This window comes from Amaranthus tricolor, chromosome 10 (genome assembly GCF_026212465.1).
Source record: "Amaranthus tricolor cultivar Red isolate AtriRed21 chromosome 10, ASM2621246v1, whole genome shotgun sequence".
Taxonomy (NCBI): Eukaryota; Viridiplantae; Streptophyta; class Magnoliopsida; order Caryophyllales; family Amaranthaceae; genus Amaranthus; species Amaranthus tricolor.
Genome location: NC_080056.1, coordinates 5,667,624 through 5,683,515, shown reverse-complemented (window position 1 = coordinate 5,683,515; position 15,892 = coordinate 5,667,624). Strand labels below are relative to the sequence as shown.

The 15,892-nt window shown below is 32.3% G+C and overlaps 2 protein-coding genes and 1 pseudogene across 3 annotated transcripts; 2 read left to right on the top strand and 1 right to left on the bottom strand.

Moving 5' to 3' along the window:
• Positions 1-260: 260 nt before the first annotated feature.
• Positions 261-6,049, bottom strand: LOC130825323 (uncharacterized). Its single transcript, XM_057690487.1, has 8 exons — positions 5,889-6,049; positions 2,726-2,787; positions 2,524-2,597; positions 2,342-2,436; positions 2,150-2,258; positions 1,368-1,381; positions 810-911; positions 261-719 (listed from the first exon to the last, which is right to left on the bottom strand). Exons 1-8 carry the CDS (start codon positions 5,949-5,951, stop codon positions 558-560), a joined length of 681 nt encoding a protein of 226 aa, XP_057546470.1. The 5' UTR covers positions 5,952-6,049; the 3' UTR covers positions 261-557.
• A 2,676-nt stretch (positions 6,050-8,725) lies between these two features.
• LOC130825322 (signal recognition particle 14 kDa protein-like) lies at positions 8,726-13,332 on the top strand. Of its 2 annotated transcripts, none has more exons than XM_057690486.1 (4): positions 8,726-8,916; positions 9,023-9,116; positions 9,204-9,313; positions 10,950-13,332. In XM_057690486.1, exons 1-4 carry the CDS (start codon positions 8,851-8,853, stop codon positions 11,022-11,024), a joined length of 345 nt encoding a protein of 114 aa, XP_057546469.1. In that variant the 5' UTR covers positions 8,726-8,850; the 3' UTR covers positions 11,025-13,332. The 2 variants fall into 2 exon arrangements, with proteins under 2 accessions (XP_057546469.1, XP_057546468.1); XM_057690485.1 differs by having other exon boundaries at positions 8,730-8,916; positions 11,571-13,332.
• On the top strand, positions 13,132-14,157 carry LOC130824764 (acidic endochitinase SP2-like; annotated as a pseudogene).
• Positions 14,158-15,892: the final 1,735 nt, after the last annotated feature.

The following is a 15,892-nucleotide window of genomic DNA, read 5'->3' as shown; positions in this document are numbered from 1 at the left end:
TTGCTAGGTTGAACTTTGAGGGTCGTTTTTATTTTTCGGACAGGTTTTTTTAACTCTAATTAATGATCAATCAAAAATTTAAATTATTTATAAAAGGTCATTAAGAGCTATTTTTGTGAGAGATCGTCTCTCGATAAGACGATCTCAATTCAAGGAACTCATATACTAATCAGGTATTAGTTGATATACTAATAATGTATTAGTTGTGTTATTTAATCTATATATGGGGAGTGTCTCACAGTGAAACTGTTTTAAACGAGAATTTATGTAGTTCAAAATGTTATTTGCATCAAATTGGAGTTTGGACTAAGATCAGAGTGAAATCCAATGAACTCTAGCTTTAACTTAACTTGTATTCTAACAAAACATCATAAAAAGCTCAACACAATTCATTTACATTCATATATTCTAACAAAACATCATAACATATAATCTTGTGGCTAAGAATTTGGAAACAAGCTGTGTCCGTCCACGCCCAAGCCCAAGCCCAAGCCCAAGCCCGAACCAGCAGAGAAAAAAGCATAGTGATAATCATTTGCTTCTGTGCATAAGATTTGTTACACTTCAGCTTCAGTGCTAACAGTCTCAGCCTCAGTTTCTTCATTTACAAGCTCGAGCTCAACGTTGAAGCCAAATGAATTTCCTGGCAAGAACGATTGTTTAAGTTCGTCTTCAGTCTGTGTCGTGCTAATCTTATCTTCCTTCACTGTAAGATTCTCCTGTGCGAATCAAAGCGAAAAATATAAGTAATCTTTATCACGTATTAAATCATGTTCATAAGTCGATTCATTGAGTCCGTGTATACTTGCCTCCTCCACATAACCGGCCACAGCTGAGGTGACTATTTCTCGGATGACAAAATTCATAACGCGTTCCCTACCGATTATATCCAAAAACAAGTTCTTTGGAACCTGCATGTTTACATAGATTAGCAACTAAAGTAGCAATAATGTAGGAATGAAAAGGGAGGCAACTAATAAGTTTGTCATTATGAGAAGAATTTAATTCACACAAGCTTGAGGAGGTTCCATCCTAAAATCAATTGGTATTAGGGGGAGTAACCCATCAAGGATATATGTTGGTTAATCTTTTTTTAATTTTTCGATGTGGGATCAAATGTGAGTTAGTTTCCAACAACAACCATAATGAAGTACATCATATCTTCTAAAATCATTGGGTAAATTAGTGAGATTGATTTCAACTTTCCTTTAAGTAAAAGCATACTCCCTCTGTCCCTCTGTCCCGTTGAATTTTCTATCTTTTACTTCTCCTTTTGGGTGGAAACTCTTCAGCCGGTTTAGTTGTTTGTATTAAACGGCGAGAATAGTAATGAAAATTTAAAAAACGAACTCCAATCGATTCCTCACCTTAGATGTTTTTCCTGGAGTTGTCCATGTAGAAGCAAAAGGCAACAATGTCAGAATTCCTCAATTGACAAGTTACTAAATCTGCAGACTAACCTGAGACACATTGATTACCAACAGTGATACATAAAAGAAAATCAGATAATCAACTTATTTCCTTTCGAGTGATATATTAAAATGGCCTACAAAATTACATTCACTTCTTATTTATGTGAAGTTCCATATGTAGGATCGGTGGGAAACAACCTCTTGTTATCACTAAAACGTCAGGTGCGTACATTTCTACATTGAGAACATGCACTTGTGCGTAATTAGGAAAGAGGTTCCTATTTAGCATCTAAAAGGTCGGATCGCTGAGAAAATTCAAATGATCTTCTACAAGATAGACCATGAATTTCGACCTTCTACACGGATTTACCAACGGAGCGTCACAAATCAAGAGTAATAAATCATACGGCTCTACGATCAATCCTTCGAAAGATGGGCTGCAATCCTGAATCATCTCCCTTTAAACTAGTAATCTTAGATAGTATGATTGGTGAAAGGTTCTACTAGTTCACTAATTCACTTCATTTCACCAAATTTTGTCAACCAATGTATATATAAGGCAAAAAATGGTTGCAAAATAGTGAAGTAATAAGCCTTTCTCAGCACAATAAAAGTTCTAAATTTTGGTAAATAATGAAAATCCTTAATCCACGAGTTTTGAATTTCGATAATGAATGAAGATAGTCAAATATTTATTAAAAAATAAAAATATAACACTTCATTAACAACATTCTTACCTCCTTTCTGACGGCGAAATCCAGGAAGTGGCGGGGCTGAGCGAGCTAAGTTTGATAAGACGACATCAAAGGCCTTTTGTGTTTCTTCCCCGCTCAAATCCACTCTCAACTAGAAATAACAGGTATAGAGATCAAACTCATATGTCAACAGACCACAGATTTCAAAGCTATACGACCTAAACAGAAACTCACCTTGATCTTCTCGGCATCTTCTGATTCAACTGTAATTTCGATTCTTTTAAGGGTTAGTATACCACCCTTTGTATCTGTCATTGATGTCTCCAAGCCTGTAGAGCATTAAATTTTCTAATGAGAGTGAGATTAGCAGGAGACTAGACTGAAAGCGAGATGTTAAAAATAAAATAGAAAATCACCAGAACCAACTGCACAAACTGGCTTCAACATATCTGATTTTGCTCTTCCTTTAAGATTCTGACTGTATGAAGGTCTGTAAGTGAAATATAAGACACAATTATCAACTGCAACATAACTATCAAGGAGCCTAAACATCCTGAGATGAAAGAAAAACAATTATTTACTAAAGTGATTATAAGCAAAATAAAAGAAAATACCCACCTTTTGTTGGATTCTTGATGAATCATATAAACACGGAATTTCCCTGAAACAGCAGCATTCGGCTGTAGAAACATAAGAGTATGAAACGATGTGTCATAAACAGAACAAGAGATACTTCAAATTGCAGAACAATGCTCACAATTTCATGCTGAAGGCAAAGTCATATTATCATATCATATAATGTGCTCACTGTTGAATTATCAGCTCAAGCTCGTGAAGGCAGCATCAGGACATCAATAAGACAACAGAATCCTTCTCTTATTGAATTATGTTATTACGAAAAATATATATAAATCTCACTCCCTCTGTCTCTTTCTGTGTGTAATAGTTACAATAAACACATTTTTATATACAAAACTTTCTCTCTGAAGGTCAAGCTCAATTGCCTTCATAATGGAGCTTGGGTGAAGCTGAACACTAGTTCATATCTCTTATTGCTCTTAATTATGAAGGTCAGCATACTATTAGAGCAATCTTTAGTTTATCAAGAACTAAAACCTGTTGTGAGGCATTTTCGTGTTTCACATAATTCTTGTTGAAAAATACTAGCGCTTGTTGTGTTCGTTATTTTCCTTTGAAATGATTCTTGCTTTCATGTGCAAATTAGTAGCTGATATGTGCAATTACTTCTTTCCTATTGGTGAAACTTTACCCTATTTTAATTGCAATTTGTTTCAGATCCTTTTTACAAAAAATCAAAAGAAACCTATAATATCTTTCTTTCAAGTTTTAGAATTTAATGAACCACACAATGCCTTGCAACAATCACAAACCTCTTTCCCTTAATGAACTTTATCCTACGCAAAATCCTGCCAGTGTTTACTTAGTCCTTTAAATGGAATCGATTATGCTGATTGGAAACCTCTTATGGTAATCAGATTTACTCTCAAGAAGAAAATGGCCTTTATGTATGATAGCTTACCTAATGTAAGCAAAAATTCACCAATATCAAAGCCATGGAGCATGCAGTATCATGGTTTTTTGGATGGCTCATCAATTCACTATTTCACTCGATCCGTTGAGTGCCAAAAGTGTTCATAACCACAGCTATTGCAATCTGGAGAAACCTAGAGGAAAGGCTTGGACAAACTTCAGCGACAGAACTCTCATTACCACAATCACATCATCGTGATACAGCATCATCCATAGCTTTGGCCATAGTGCAAAAACAAGGCCACATTACTTTACATTGGCCTCGTCGTAACGGTTTTTAGAAAAACCGAATCAATATTTCTTGCACTGTCAAGGTGTAAATCCAACCTCGTTTTGGGCTGATTCAAAGAATATCTCATGCTTTCAGTCAAGATTTAGCGTTAAAATAATCACATCACTCTCATTACCACCATCACCGTTACGTTACTGGCTTTCTGCGATCGTGATAGTTACTCACATTTTTGCACTATGGCTTAGGTTGCTAGCAGGACATGGGCTTTACATAAACTAGATGTAAGCAATGCGTTCTACCATGAAGGCTTACATGAGAAGTCTACAAGAAGGGATCATATAGCCTCAAAATAAAATTTAAACCAATGTTGTGCAAAACGAAATTCTATTCGACACAAGAAACAAAAGGAGAAACAAGAAATTGTATTTTAGTGAATCAAAAGGAAAAATTTTTGATCCAATAGATGTCAGGGTGAGGCCATGGTGTTGTCCAAATATATTAGTCACAAGTCTGAAAAATAACGAGAAGTCCATAACATTGATCACAAAGGAAAATTCTTATATCACAAAAGTCGAACATAATATAACCATAACAAATAAAGAAAACATAAAAAAGACAATTTTTGCATCTTGTTGCCAACAAGAAACGAGATACGGCTTAAATTTTGTATTTCGAATCGTGTTTCCATATAGCTCGAAACGCGGTACACAGTACAAGGCATAGTTTCGCGTTTTGAGCTTCAATGATTTAAACTTTAATCATCTCAATGGTTATAACAAGCCACTGTGGTTTGCCAAAACTAGAACCTGCAATTCAAGCTCAAAGGCTTGGAAGTTAATAAATATTTACTCTATGTTTATCAGAAGAGAGCAGAGATGTTCACTATTGCCACCATGGAATAGAAAATGAGGTCGTTTTGTTAGTAACAATTATTATAAGTTGTTATTTTAATATATTAGCCATTATAATTATTTGATATGTATTAAGTTTTAAAAGGTCAATTATAATCTTTAATGCAAATTTGAGTTCTAGAAAACCTCTATAATCTATAATCTATAACTATTACTAAAACAAAATATTAACATCATCACTATTTATAATTGCTTATTTGTCACAACCTCAATAAAAATTTTCCCTTCAACACTCAACGATGATGTCTTTGTTTTTATGACTACCTTTTTTTATCTGACTTTAATACTCACATCATTTAATATATTAGAAAATTATATATATTAATTTTATTTTCAATTATTTATAAAATCTTTTTTATTTTATTTATTAAATGAGTATTTTTTAGTATATTGGCTATTTTGAAATAGTTAAAACATAATATACTTTTATTAGAATTTTTTTTGTTATTTATACAATTGGTTACTTAAATGCGATGCTTAATTTTATTATGATTCAGGTTGTGACTATTTTTATATAAGTCAATTATATTTTTCACGATAAAATTTAATTTTTTCGTTTAAACTTTTATAAAATAAATTTACATGCTTTTGTGTTAAATTTGATTTTGAAATGTGTTATTAATAGTTGTAATAATTAATATAATTTATGTTATAAAATTTAATAAAATTGTGTATCGCACGGGCACTATCTATTGAATTACTATAATAAAATTACCAAAAGATGCTTAAAACATGATATAGATACAATATTACAATCCACATAATCTATTTAACTAGTTGACATTGAATTTTATACGAAAGCGCAGTATTAAATTAAATTAAGATGAAATCGGAATAAATGAAAAATAAAAATCGCTGTATATTGTATGATAGCAGAATAAGCAGATGCTAATCTTTTGGATTCACTCTAGCTCAAATCACAGGTAATTAACTAATTCGCATGCAATTAAGGCTGTCCATTACATAATGTACACAGTAAAAAAGGAAAATATAGATTCCGATTTCTCATTATTTTGGGAAAAACATATTAGCTAAATGGTGCATACTAACAGAAAAAAGATTCATGAAATAAATTCGAAAAGCTTACGAAAGCGTTACGCTGAAGAAGAACAGTTGGTGTTGCGCAGATGGCTGTTGTCATACTCGCCATTTCTTTTCGTCTCCTACTAACTGCCAACTGGAATGGTTATGGCGACTGAGTTCAAGTTTTCTCACAAATCCTATTATTTCCGGCTTATCCAAGACCAATGGCAATTTTGTCATTTTGGTGCTACATTTGGTCTCAACTGTCCCGGTAGTCTCAAGTCTCAAGTCTTGTGAGTGGGGATGAATATGAGTCGGATCTGATTGGGTTTAGATAGACTTAGATTCAGACTCTATTTTTTATTGGATCCAAATCTGAATCAAAATTTATAGGATCTAAAAAAGTTTGGACTTAGATCCAAATCCGTTGAATGAATGTAGGGTTAGATTCGGGTCTAAAAAATATTTTTTTCCTAAAACTCTTTTAAAAAAATATTATACAATTTTCATGGTTCGTATAAAATTATTTAAGCATTTTAACTAACAAGGATCTTCTAATATATTAAGCGATTAAATATATGAAATTTCCAACATTTAAGTTCTTACAACGAACTATTCATAAAGCTTTCGATTTTTAAATCATGTAATGTTCTAAAATATAACAAAGTTCTTAATCAAAGAATTGAATACACATAACAGGCTTAATTGCTAATACATAAGTCAAAGAAAAAGATGCAAAAAGGTTTATGGGTCGAATTAGGGTCTGAAAAGTGTGGACGCAAACCTAGACCTAGACCCTAAGTTCATAGATCCATATTCGACCTTGACCCATAGGGTCCCAAAATAAGTGCATTCAGACCCTTAAATTAGGATAGGGTCGGGTTTAGACCCTTAGGGATCCATACTCTTGAGCTAGGATGAGTATTGGTTACGGGAAAATTAATAAAATGAGATATTTAAGAAAAAAAAAACTCTCAAAATAAGTTTTAGAAAATTTTAATTCTCAAAATAAGCGTCTTCTTGTTTAACTCTAAAGTCAGACTTGTTTGCTATTATTAGCAGCAAACAAGAAAAAAAAATTTACCGCGACTTTATTTGTTGTTTTAACAACGAACAAAATGTTTTTAACCAGTTTATTTGTTCGTTGTTAGTAACAGTGAACAAATACCTTACCTCAACTTTGACATAAAAAGGCATATTTTAGAATTAAAAAATATTTCAAAACATAATTTGAATTTTTTTTTACCTAAAATAAGCTTATTTTTTTCAAATTTTTTAAATAGTGGCCACAGGGTTTAGACTCAAATACGAAAATAATTGTTGGTTTTTAGGAGGGATTTTCATATACACTAAGTCTCGATCCCTAAAAATGTGATTCAGGAATCAGCTCGTCTGAGACCGTCTCACTATGAGTGATCACTTTAAGATCGTAAGTGAATAATTTTTTTAAAATTATAAGTGATTACTTTAACGTTATTGGGCAACCCAATAAAGATAATCTCACTATAAAACCGTCTCATCTAAGAATTAATCTTTAAGAATACATTTGCGAATATAACGGTTTTATCAATTAATCAATACTCATAAGGTTTTTTAAAACTTTATTTTTTTGAGGATTGGTTTTTTCTAAACTCAGCAAGAATAAATAAACCAAAGTACTATGATTCCAAATCCCTAGTGTATGGAAACAATAAACAAAATAAACAAACAGAATTTCCCAATGAATGTTAACTATTAACCTTATTATCCTGTTATCCTTAATTTTTTAGAACAATACTTTAATATAACATTCAATATTCGTTTGTTTCATTTTAATGAATGTATAATTTCAAAATATCCACCACTTTTAATTTTTTATATCCACTATTTTATGTTTCTAAATACACAACTAATTTTAATTTATTTTATGATATTGATACCTAATTCCTTAGTATTGTGTCAAAATAAATAGAGCAAAATGACTTAACAAACCCTTAGTTCGTGGCTTAATCAAATCTAAGAACTCTTATATTTCTGAATACCCCACTAAATAACCTATTATTATAATACCCTACTTCTTACTCTCGTGCTAGAAATAAATAGGACAAAATACCTAAATAACCCCTTAGTAGGTTACTTAATCCAGTCTCTCGTAGGCACAATATAATACTCCTATCTGTTCCTTTTTGTCTGTTCATTTTATTTTTTCACGTATTTCAAAATAAATTTTGAGCCTTAATGTCTCATAATACGCATAATAAAAAATTGTAAAAATTACATATTAAAATTTTTTGTATCAAGACGAATCTAACAAGATTCCATATAAATATAATTTGTCTTGAATATATACTTCAAAAATCAAATTTAAATTTTTCTCTCCAAAGGGTAAAAATTAAAAATGGACAAACAAAAAGAAAAGAAATATTATATTAATATCCCCATTGAAGCAATTAAACTCATAAATCATCATTTTGAGTTTTCTAGTATTTTGTTCCCAATTAATTTCACCATATATTAAATTTGCATAATATGATTTAAATATGGTAAATATACAGCCCTTAGAGTTGTAAATAAAAATTAACAAACTCTCTTTATTATTAATAATTTTAAATTTTCAAGAGAATTTAATCTATAAATTATAAAACAATTAATGTTTTATATAATGAGTTTAACTTCTCGAGAAAGAATAACTATTAAAATAATTAAATATAATTAAATGTTTATATTTCCAAAATAAAAATAATATTAAATTTATATAAATTAAATATAAGATTCTTTCTTATATACATACATCCTTAGACCGTATATAACAGTTTTTTTTAGGTTTATACCCATAAAAATACTCATAGGAGTAAAAAAAATAGAGGAAAGTAGGTAAATTTTGAATTTTGATCAACATCTTAATTCAATAGACTTTCCATTTTCCACTTTGCTAATTGCGATTTTTTTTTTTTTTCAGAATTACGTTTTTTCCATCTCGCATAGTTGTCGACTAATCGTCTCTCGCAGTCAATCTCACAAAATCTCACCACCCCAGCGCCGCCGCCATGCCGCCTTCACAACCTCGCAATCGATCTTCCTCCGCCGCAGGATCTTCCTCTTCCTCAGTCAAAGTTCTCTTTTCTTCTCTCTGAAATATAAAATTTTTTAAAATATGGTTAAAAACGCATTATAATTCAACTATGTTGGGTTAGTTATGGTGGTCAATTCCATTTGTAGGCGCCATTAAATCCCGATTCATTTCTTACTGAATTGACGGCTATGTTTGAACGAAGTACTGAAAAGGGTTCTGTTTGGGTCACCCTTAAGCGATGTATGTCCCCCCAGCCCCTTTCTTCTCTTTGTATTATAAATTTGATCGATTTTTGTTTGATGTTTGTATATCATTGTATGATTGTAGCATCAATGAAGTCGAAGGTGCAAAGAAATAAGATGAAAACTGCTGGGGTAGACATTGATTACCGGTGTTTGATTCGGGCTACTGACGGAAAAAAGACAATTTCAACCACGGTATTATATTTTGAATGTCTCTAGTTATTTTATCTGTTATTTATATGTTTTGATTGCTTTTATTTCATATCATCATGAATTCCTGGGTTCATTTTGTATGTTTCTATGTTTTAGAATTAGGTTTTCCATGGACAGGGTGTTGGAATTTGGAATGCTTTTCTTTTTAGGATATTATTAGCTAGCGTGGGTTTTGAGTGGTAAATTAGTTCATTCTATATTCACAAATTATTCTGAGAGATGATCTCTCCGAGAGACACATTAGATATATGTGCTAAATAGCCCAATTAATACAAATTAAAGAGAAAATAAGAAAATATGGGCTTTTTGTTTGAGGTTGTCTCTTTAAGAGATGGTCTCTCACAAGAGTAGCTGATTGGTAGTTCTTAGTCTTGCTAATTTTAGTCTCTGAGCGTTGCTGATAATGAGATTATCACATTTTCTAATGTTGGATTTGATTGTTTGTTTTGTTATAGTTGGTATTCGTTTGATTTCACTTAAATTGATCTTTTCAGAGAATGCATTCATTAATGGATAGCAAGTATGCACCTTGTTTATCTTGATCGTTTTTCATAAATTTTCCTTCTCTCTTTCTTCATTGCCAACATCCACCTTTCGAAGTGGAGTTCAATGAGGTTAGGTACTTAAGCTATTACAGGATTTGGGATTACCCAAGGAAAATAATTCATTGGAAGTGATATGTATCTTCGAGAAGGCATAGTTACTTCTAGAGAAAGCTTCTGTCTTGATTAAATCCGGTTTTGATTTTGTATTACATTTGATCTGGCGATCTTCACATCAAGCTATATAATCTATTTTTTTCCAGAGAATAAAACCAGATTAGTGCAATCAAGCTTGATCACACTTGCCGAATGAATATAATCAACTAATCCATGTCCTCCATAATCAACTAATCCATATCCTCCATTTTTATGAATGACTTGTCAATCTCCCATATTTTACTTCAGGAAATAGTCACCTGGGTCATGTTTCCAATGCAAAGACGAGGAAAATTCTTTTGGTGGGGTATTTGTTATGGCTCTTTTGAAAAGGATTTGTTTTATTAAAACTGTCTAGGATGTCAAATGGCTCTGTAGCACAAATGTAAAAGAGATCTTGCAAGTAATTCTCCAAACATCCAAAGAATGAAACAAGGCCAACATATATTTTTATAACAACATTCTTTTTCTATGACAACATTTACCTCCTAAGGTTAGATGGGGGAGCAATGAATGGAAGTGGTGGAATAAATTTCTTTTGAATTTGTTTTGAAGTGTGATCCTTATTCCTTAAGAAGAAAGACATTATTGATTTGATCATGTCCACCCTTGCCCAACCTGAGACAGTGCGAGGCCAAGGTTGTTAGAGAAATGGAGTTGGGAAAGCGGGGCTATACCTAAAGAAGAAAGAAAAATATCCAAAAAATTTGTTCCGTGGATGATTAATTTTATTCTATTGTGTTGAAATTTGTGTCCGTAAATTTGCTTTCTTGATGGGCATCTTTTAGAGGTCTTAGAATGATTACTTAAAAAACTACTTACCGTTGTACGCAAACTTAAAGCATGACTTACTTCAGTATAGAAAAAGATGGTTGATAGGAGAAGCCTTGACTTGGGTTTTATATTATACCCACATGTAGGTCAAATTCTGGAGTCCCATTATACAAATAGGGGAGGAGAAAGCATGCGTACTAAAAGGATGTTTTTTTATTTAGGTGACGTGCTTTGGCTGTCATAAGTCGCTTGATGCATTAGCTGAAAATGGCTAATTTGCTGGCTGTTCGCAGTTTTGTGCTAAAGTATTTATCCATCGACTGTGGCTGTGAATTATGTGATGAGGTCCATGGATTGGCCTTTTTTAGCAGATTTCTTGGTAGTAAACAGCATTGTTATCCAGTACTATGTTGCAAGCAAATGATTACCATTAGAGGCATATTCTTCTGAAAACATGACCGTACCCCTTTGGAACTCAAAAATTGGAACTCAAAATCAGAATTTACAAAAAAAGAAATTTACAGAACGAAAAATAAATGAAAGATAAAGCGTGAACGAATTAAAAGTTGAAAGAGGAATGGAGAGATAATCGCTATAAGAATCTTGAACGATCGTCTTCCTTCTTTACTCTAATTGACTTTTCTATGATTTCTGCAATTATGCAAGATGCGGAAGTGGATATGTTGATAAGCAGTTGGACTTGTAAACCTTTGTGCATAATCTCTTGATTGTGCTAAATATATGTTGAACTCTGATTTATCCATTAGGTGGGCCCCAAGGAACAGCAGCGTTTTCAAGCTTCTTATGCGACATTGCTGAAAGCGCACATGACTTCTTTAAAGAAGCGAGAACGGAAGGACAAGCGTAAAGCTGAATCTAACAAGAAAGCGGAGGGCTCGAAGAACCTTGCTTCTTCAGCTAAGTGAATGTATCCCTTGTATACACTTGTTTTGTTCTTGGGTGACAAATCCCTTAATAGGCTTAGATAGATTTTTGAAGGGAAGGCTCACCCTGAACAACCTCAAAATCGATTTTCAAGATTGATTTCGTTTTAAAAGTTAGCACGCAACACTATGAGACTATTCATGAGAATCTCGTGGAAAAGGTATTAATCATAACGAAGGAAATTAACCGAGGAATAGAATTGAAGCTCAAATCTTTGGCTTGCTTAATAGTTGTGCAAGTCCTTATTACATCTTAAATTAACTAAAAAAAATACAATCCATTAGCTATTGGTTTTCAGTTGCTAATTTACTTCAATTTGGTTGCTTTGTAGAACGATCCAATTTTTATCAAAACAAACCTGTTTGAACCCTGTAGTCAAGGCCCAACTTCAACCGATACATCATCTAAACTTGTTTCAGTAGATCTCTTAAGAGTCTCTTTGAGGGACGACTTCTAAAGCCCACCCCAATACTTACGATGCGTACACATTTCACAAAACACCTACTATAATTTTTAGTAGGTATTTTAAATGTTGGAGTAGGCGTATAAACACCTACAACACATAACATGAATTCCTACACCAAGTAACCTAAACACCTACAATATATAACTTAAACACCTATTACACATAATAAAAATACATTTAACAAATAACCTAAACACCTACAACATAACACCTATCTGACAACTTCAACATATTTAAAACACTTGACATACTGTGAACCCGTATTTGACATATTCTAAATTTTATATGCTACATACTCTATTACGCCTTCTCACACGAGTTTTTTGAGTTAGAATTGTAGATGCCTCACCTGTCTTCCTCGTAAGCATGATACTAAATATTCTTCTCGAAAAACAATGAGGAATGAATGATATTCGCTTTTCATTACACTAGCTTCTATTAGCACCTAAAAGGAATCAACTTAACAAAAAGTTCAAGCCGATGATTATAGCCTCATGATCTGTTAACGTTGTCAAACTAAAACATGGCCATATTAATAAATATGACATAAATTAAAATTAATTTTGGCATGAAAGTATTTAAGAATTCATTTTAGCTCAATGCTTTAGCAAATCAATAGATAAGGGAGTATAGTATACTTTTGACAAGACCAAGTCAAAACTTAATAAAACTGGAAACTAACCAAACATAAACGTATGTTAAAAACTCTTGCCGTATTCATACAATTCAACATAAATCATCCTCAGGACCCGTCTCGTAAATTTTTTTTGGGGCGGCTATGCCAAAGTTATGTTAGATTTTTACACTTTAAAGAAAAAAAAAATTAAAATACTAGTATACGATAAAATCTATACATTGATTACACTAATAATGTTTGCCTCTTTATTACTTAGTTACTGTCGTCTAATATAGTATACATGTGTTCAAGGTAATTTGAAACAAGAAATCAAATAAGTAGAAAAATAGATTTTTAGGGCTCCATTGCCCCTTTGATAATGAGGCCCTCTACAGTGGACTGCTTTGCACATGATAATCGATGACCGTATTCATCATCATCATCGTTCTCGTTGCTTCCCAGTCATTTATAAATAATAATCTTGTCTCGTCTCGCCAAGCCCAAAACTACCCAACACTCAAAAAAGGAAATCTCTTAATAGGAACACCTTGTATTTAGCCTTAATCATCTCAATAATCACATTACCAATTTCATCATCTGCCCAAAATTGTGATGTGCACCAGACCAATGCTGCAGCTACTATGGATACTGTGGCACTACTGAGGAGTATTGCGGTCCTGGTCGCTGTCAATCTGGACCGTACAGGGTACTCCGACAACTCCAACTAGTCCTACGACTGGTGGGTCGGGCCCATCAGTAAGTGATCTTGTGTCACAGGCATTCTTTGATGGGATTATAGGCCAAGCTTATGCTACTTGTGCCAGGAAAAACTTCTATACTCGTGATGCTTTTCTTGGCGCTATTAGTAATTACCCTCATTTCGGAACCTCAGGTTCTAGTGATGATGTTAACAGATTTCCGCCACATAGAGGAGAACGAAGGGGCAGCAACAAACGACGTCTACTGTGATCGGACAAAGGCAGCCGAATACCCTTGCGTCGCAGGGAAGAAATACTACGGCAGAGGACCTCTACAACTGTCATGAAACTACAACTATGGTGATGCACGACACACATTTGGTTTTGATGGTTTAGGGAACCCGGAAAAGGTGGCTACTGATGTAGATACCTCTTTCAATACTGCTATTTGGTATTGGATGACCTATGTTCATCCTTTCATGAACCAAGGTTTTGGAGCTATCATTAACATTATCAATGGTGACTATGAATGTAAGGGTAAAAATCAAGATAAAGCTAATGATCTTATCCAGTTTTATAACAAGTACTGTGCTGTTTTTGGGGTTGATCCTGGTACTAATCTTTGTTGATTGTACCTTTTATTCGGGGTTTAATTGACTGCGTGCGTTCTTCTTCGCCCTCTCTTTGAAGGTGGTACGTGTATGGTATGTTTGCTACTCTGTCTCACCTAGATCCCGACTTTGTGCGGGATTATTGGATTGATAACTATGACTATGTATCATAGTATATGAGATATTACTATTTCTAATGCATCTTTTTTCTTGAATTTGCGGTGATTAATGTAGTTGATTTGATAAATAATAAAACATTAAGATAATATATTATCGAGCATTGTTAAATTAGGTTGAACTTATTGTGAATGTCAGTATATTAACGTGAAAACACGAAGTGCACACAATTCATAAGCCAAAGAGATATGTACCATTTCAAAACCATATGGCAATGGGAAGAAGGATACCAATAGCTTATAAAGTGTGGACACCATTTTCAATTTGTCGTTGTTAGATAAATCATCCCACAACTATACTTTTATATTAATTATCATAAGAAATCTTTATTTGAATTTGTAAATCCTTCGGTAAATAATCGAAGCTTCTACAATGTCATTGTGCTCAAACAAGCACACTATATGCTAGGAGGAGCTCAAATATTTGTGCACATATTTGAATTAAATGCCTATTTAATTCATTATTCGGGTACAAATACCCTTTTGGTTCATTTTTAATATATAATAGAAAAATGATATATACAATCTCAAAGGCCGTATATAAAAAAAAAATCTCGTATTTTTTATGTAATTTAATATTTCTTTCTTTAAAAACATAAGATTCTTAATTATATTTATTATTTTATTATTTAGTTATTTTTTTGAAATTTAAATAACTATAAAAAATTTTAATTGTATCCAATTTCTATACTAGATTCTCTTAAAAAATTAAAATTATTGATAATAAATAAAATTTACTAATTTTTATATACAGCCTTAAGGGCCGTAAGCTTGTAAATATTATTACCCTATAGAATAAGACATTTAAAGTGGATAGAGAAAACATTACATATTGATCCTAAATTGGACCAAGTTATTATAGGTTGGTCCTATATAAATTTGTCAAATTTTGATCTAACCGATTGAAATGATATCGATTTGATCCGTTTTTCGATTTCTTGGTGAATTTTTGAATTTATAATAATAATTTAAATTTATAATTTACTGTATACATATCTATATGTATTTGACTTTATTAATATTACACAATTATAATAATATTATTTGACTTTAACTATGTTGGTTCAAAAGTAGTTATTTAGTACTCCTGTTTAGACTTAAAAGTCGTATACATAGAAAATACTCTTATGACTAAAAGTATACTGTATACATGTCAATAAGTCATCAATTGGGTCATACAAAGAAGGCAACTACGCTACTCCCAAAGTCCGAAGTCCCAGTTGGCTTCCTGGTATAAACTTGTCTTAGTTTTGATTAGATCTATCAAAACGCTCACTCCAGAAGATTAATTTTGGGCCGAGTTATTTTTGAGTTGAGTTATTTTCGAGTTTAGTCTTGCTAGATTTGAGTTTTGTTCAGATTGATCCAGCGAGTAAAGAACTTTAAAAAAGTATATTTTGTCATTAATTTTTTTTAGATAATATATGCAATAAAAAAATTCAAATTAAATTTTTTCTTATAACAAAGGACTAATATGCCAATTTGAAGGCTATAATAAATAAATTGACTTATAATATAAAAATTGACTAGATATAGAGTGAATCCTGATTAAACATTATAACGTAGAACTTAAAACG

Coding starts and splice junctions, on each gene's coding strand:
- LOC130825322 (XM_057690485.1), top strand. CDS start 8,851: ATGCCGCCTTCACAACCTCGCAATCGATCTTCCTCCGCCGCAGGATCT. Junction 8,917..9,022: donor CTTCCTCTTCCTCAGTCAAA/GTTCTCTTTTCT, acceptor TTCCATTTGTAG/GCGCCATTAAATCCCGATTC. Junction 9,117..9,203: donor TTGGGTCACCCTTAAGCGAT/GTATGTCCCCCC, acceptor GTATGATTGTAG/CATCAATGAAGTCGAAGGTG.
- LOC130825323 (XM_057690487.1), bottom strand. CDS start 5,951: ATGGCGAGTATGACAACAGCCATCTGCGCAACACCAACTGTTCTTCTT. Junction 2,259..2,341: donor AAGATGCCGAGAAGATCAAG/GTGAGTTTCTGT, acceptor TGTTATTTCTAG/TTGAGAGTGGATTTGAGCGG. Junction 720..809: donor TGGCCGGTTATGTGGAGGAG/GCAAGTATACAC, acceptor TGATTCGCACAG/GAGAATCTTACAGTGAAGGA.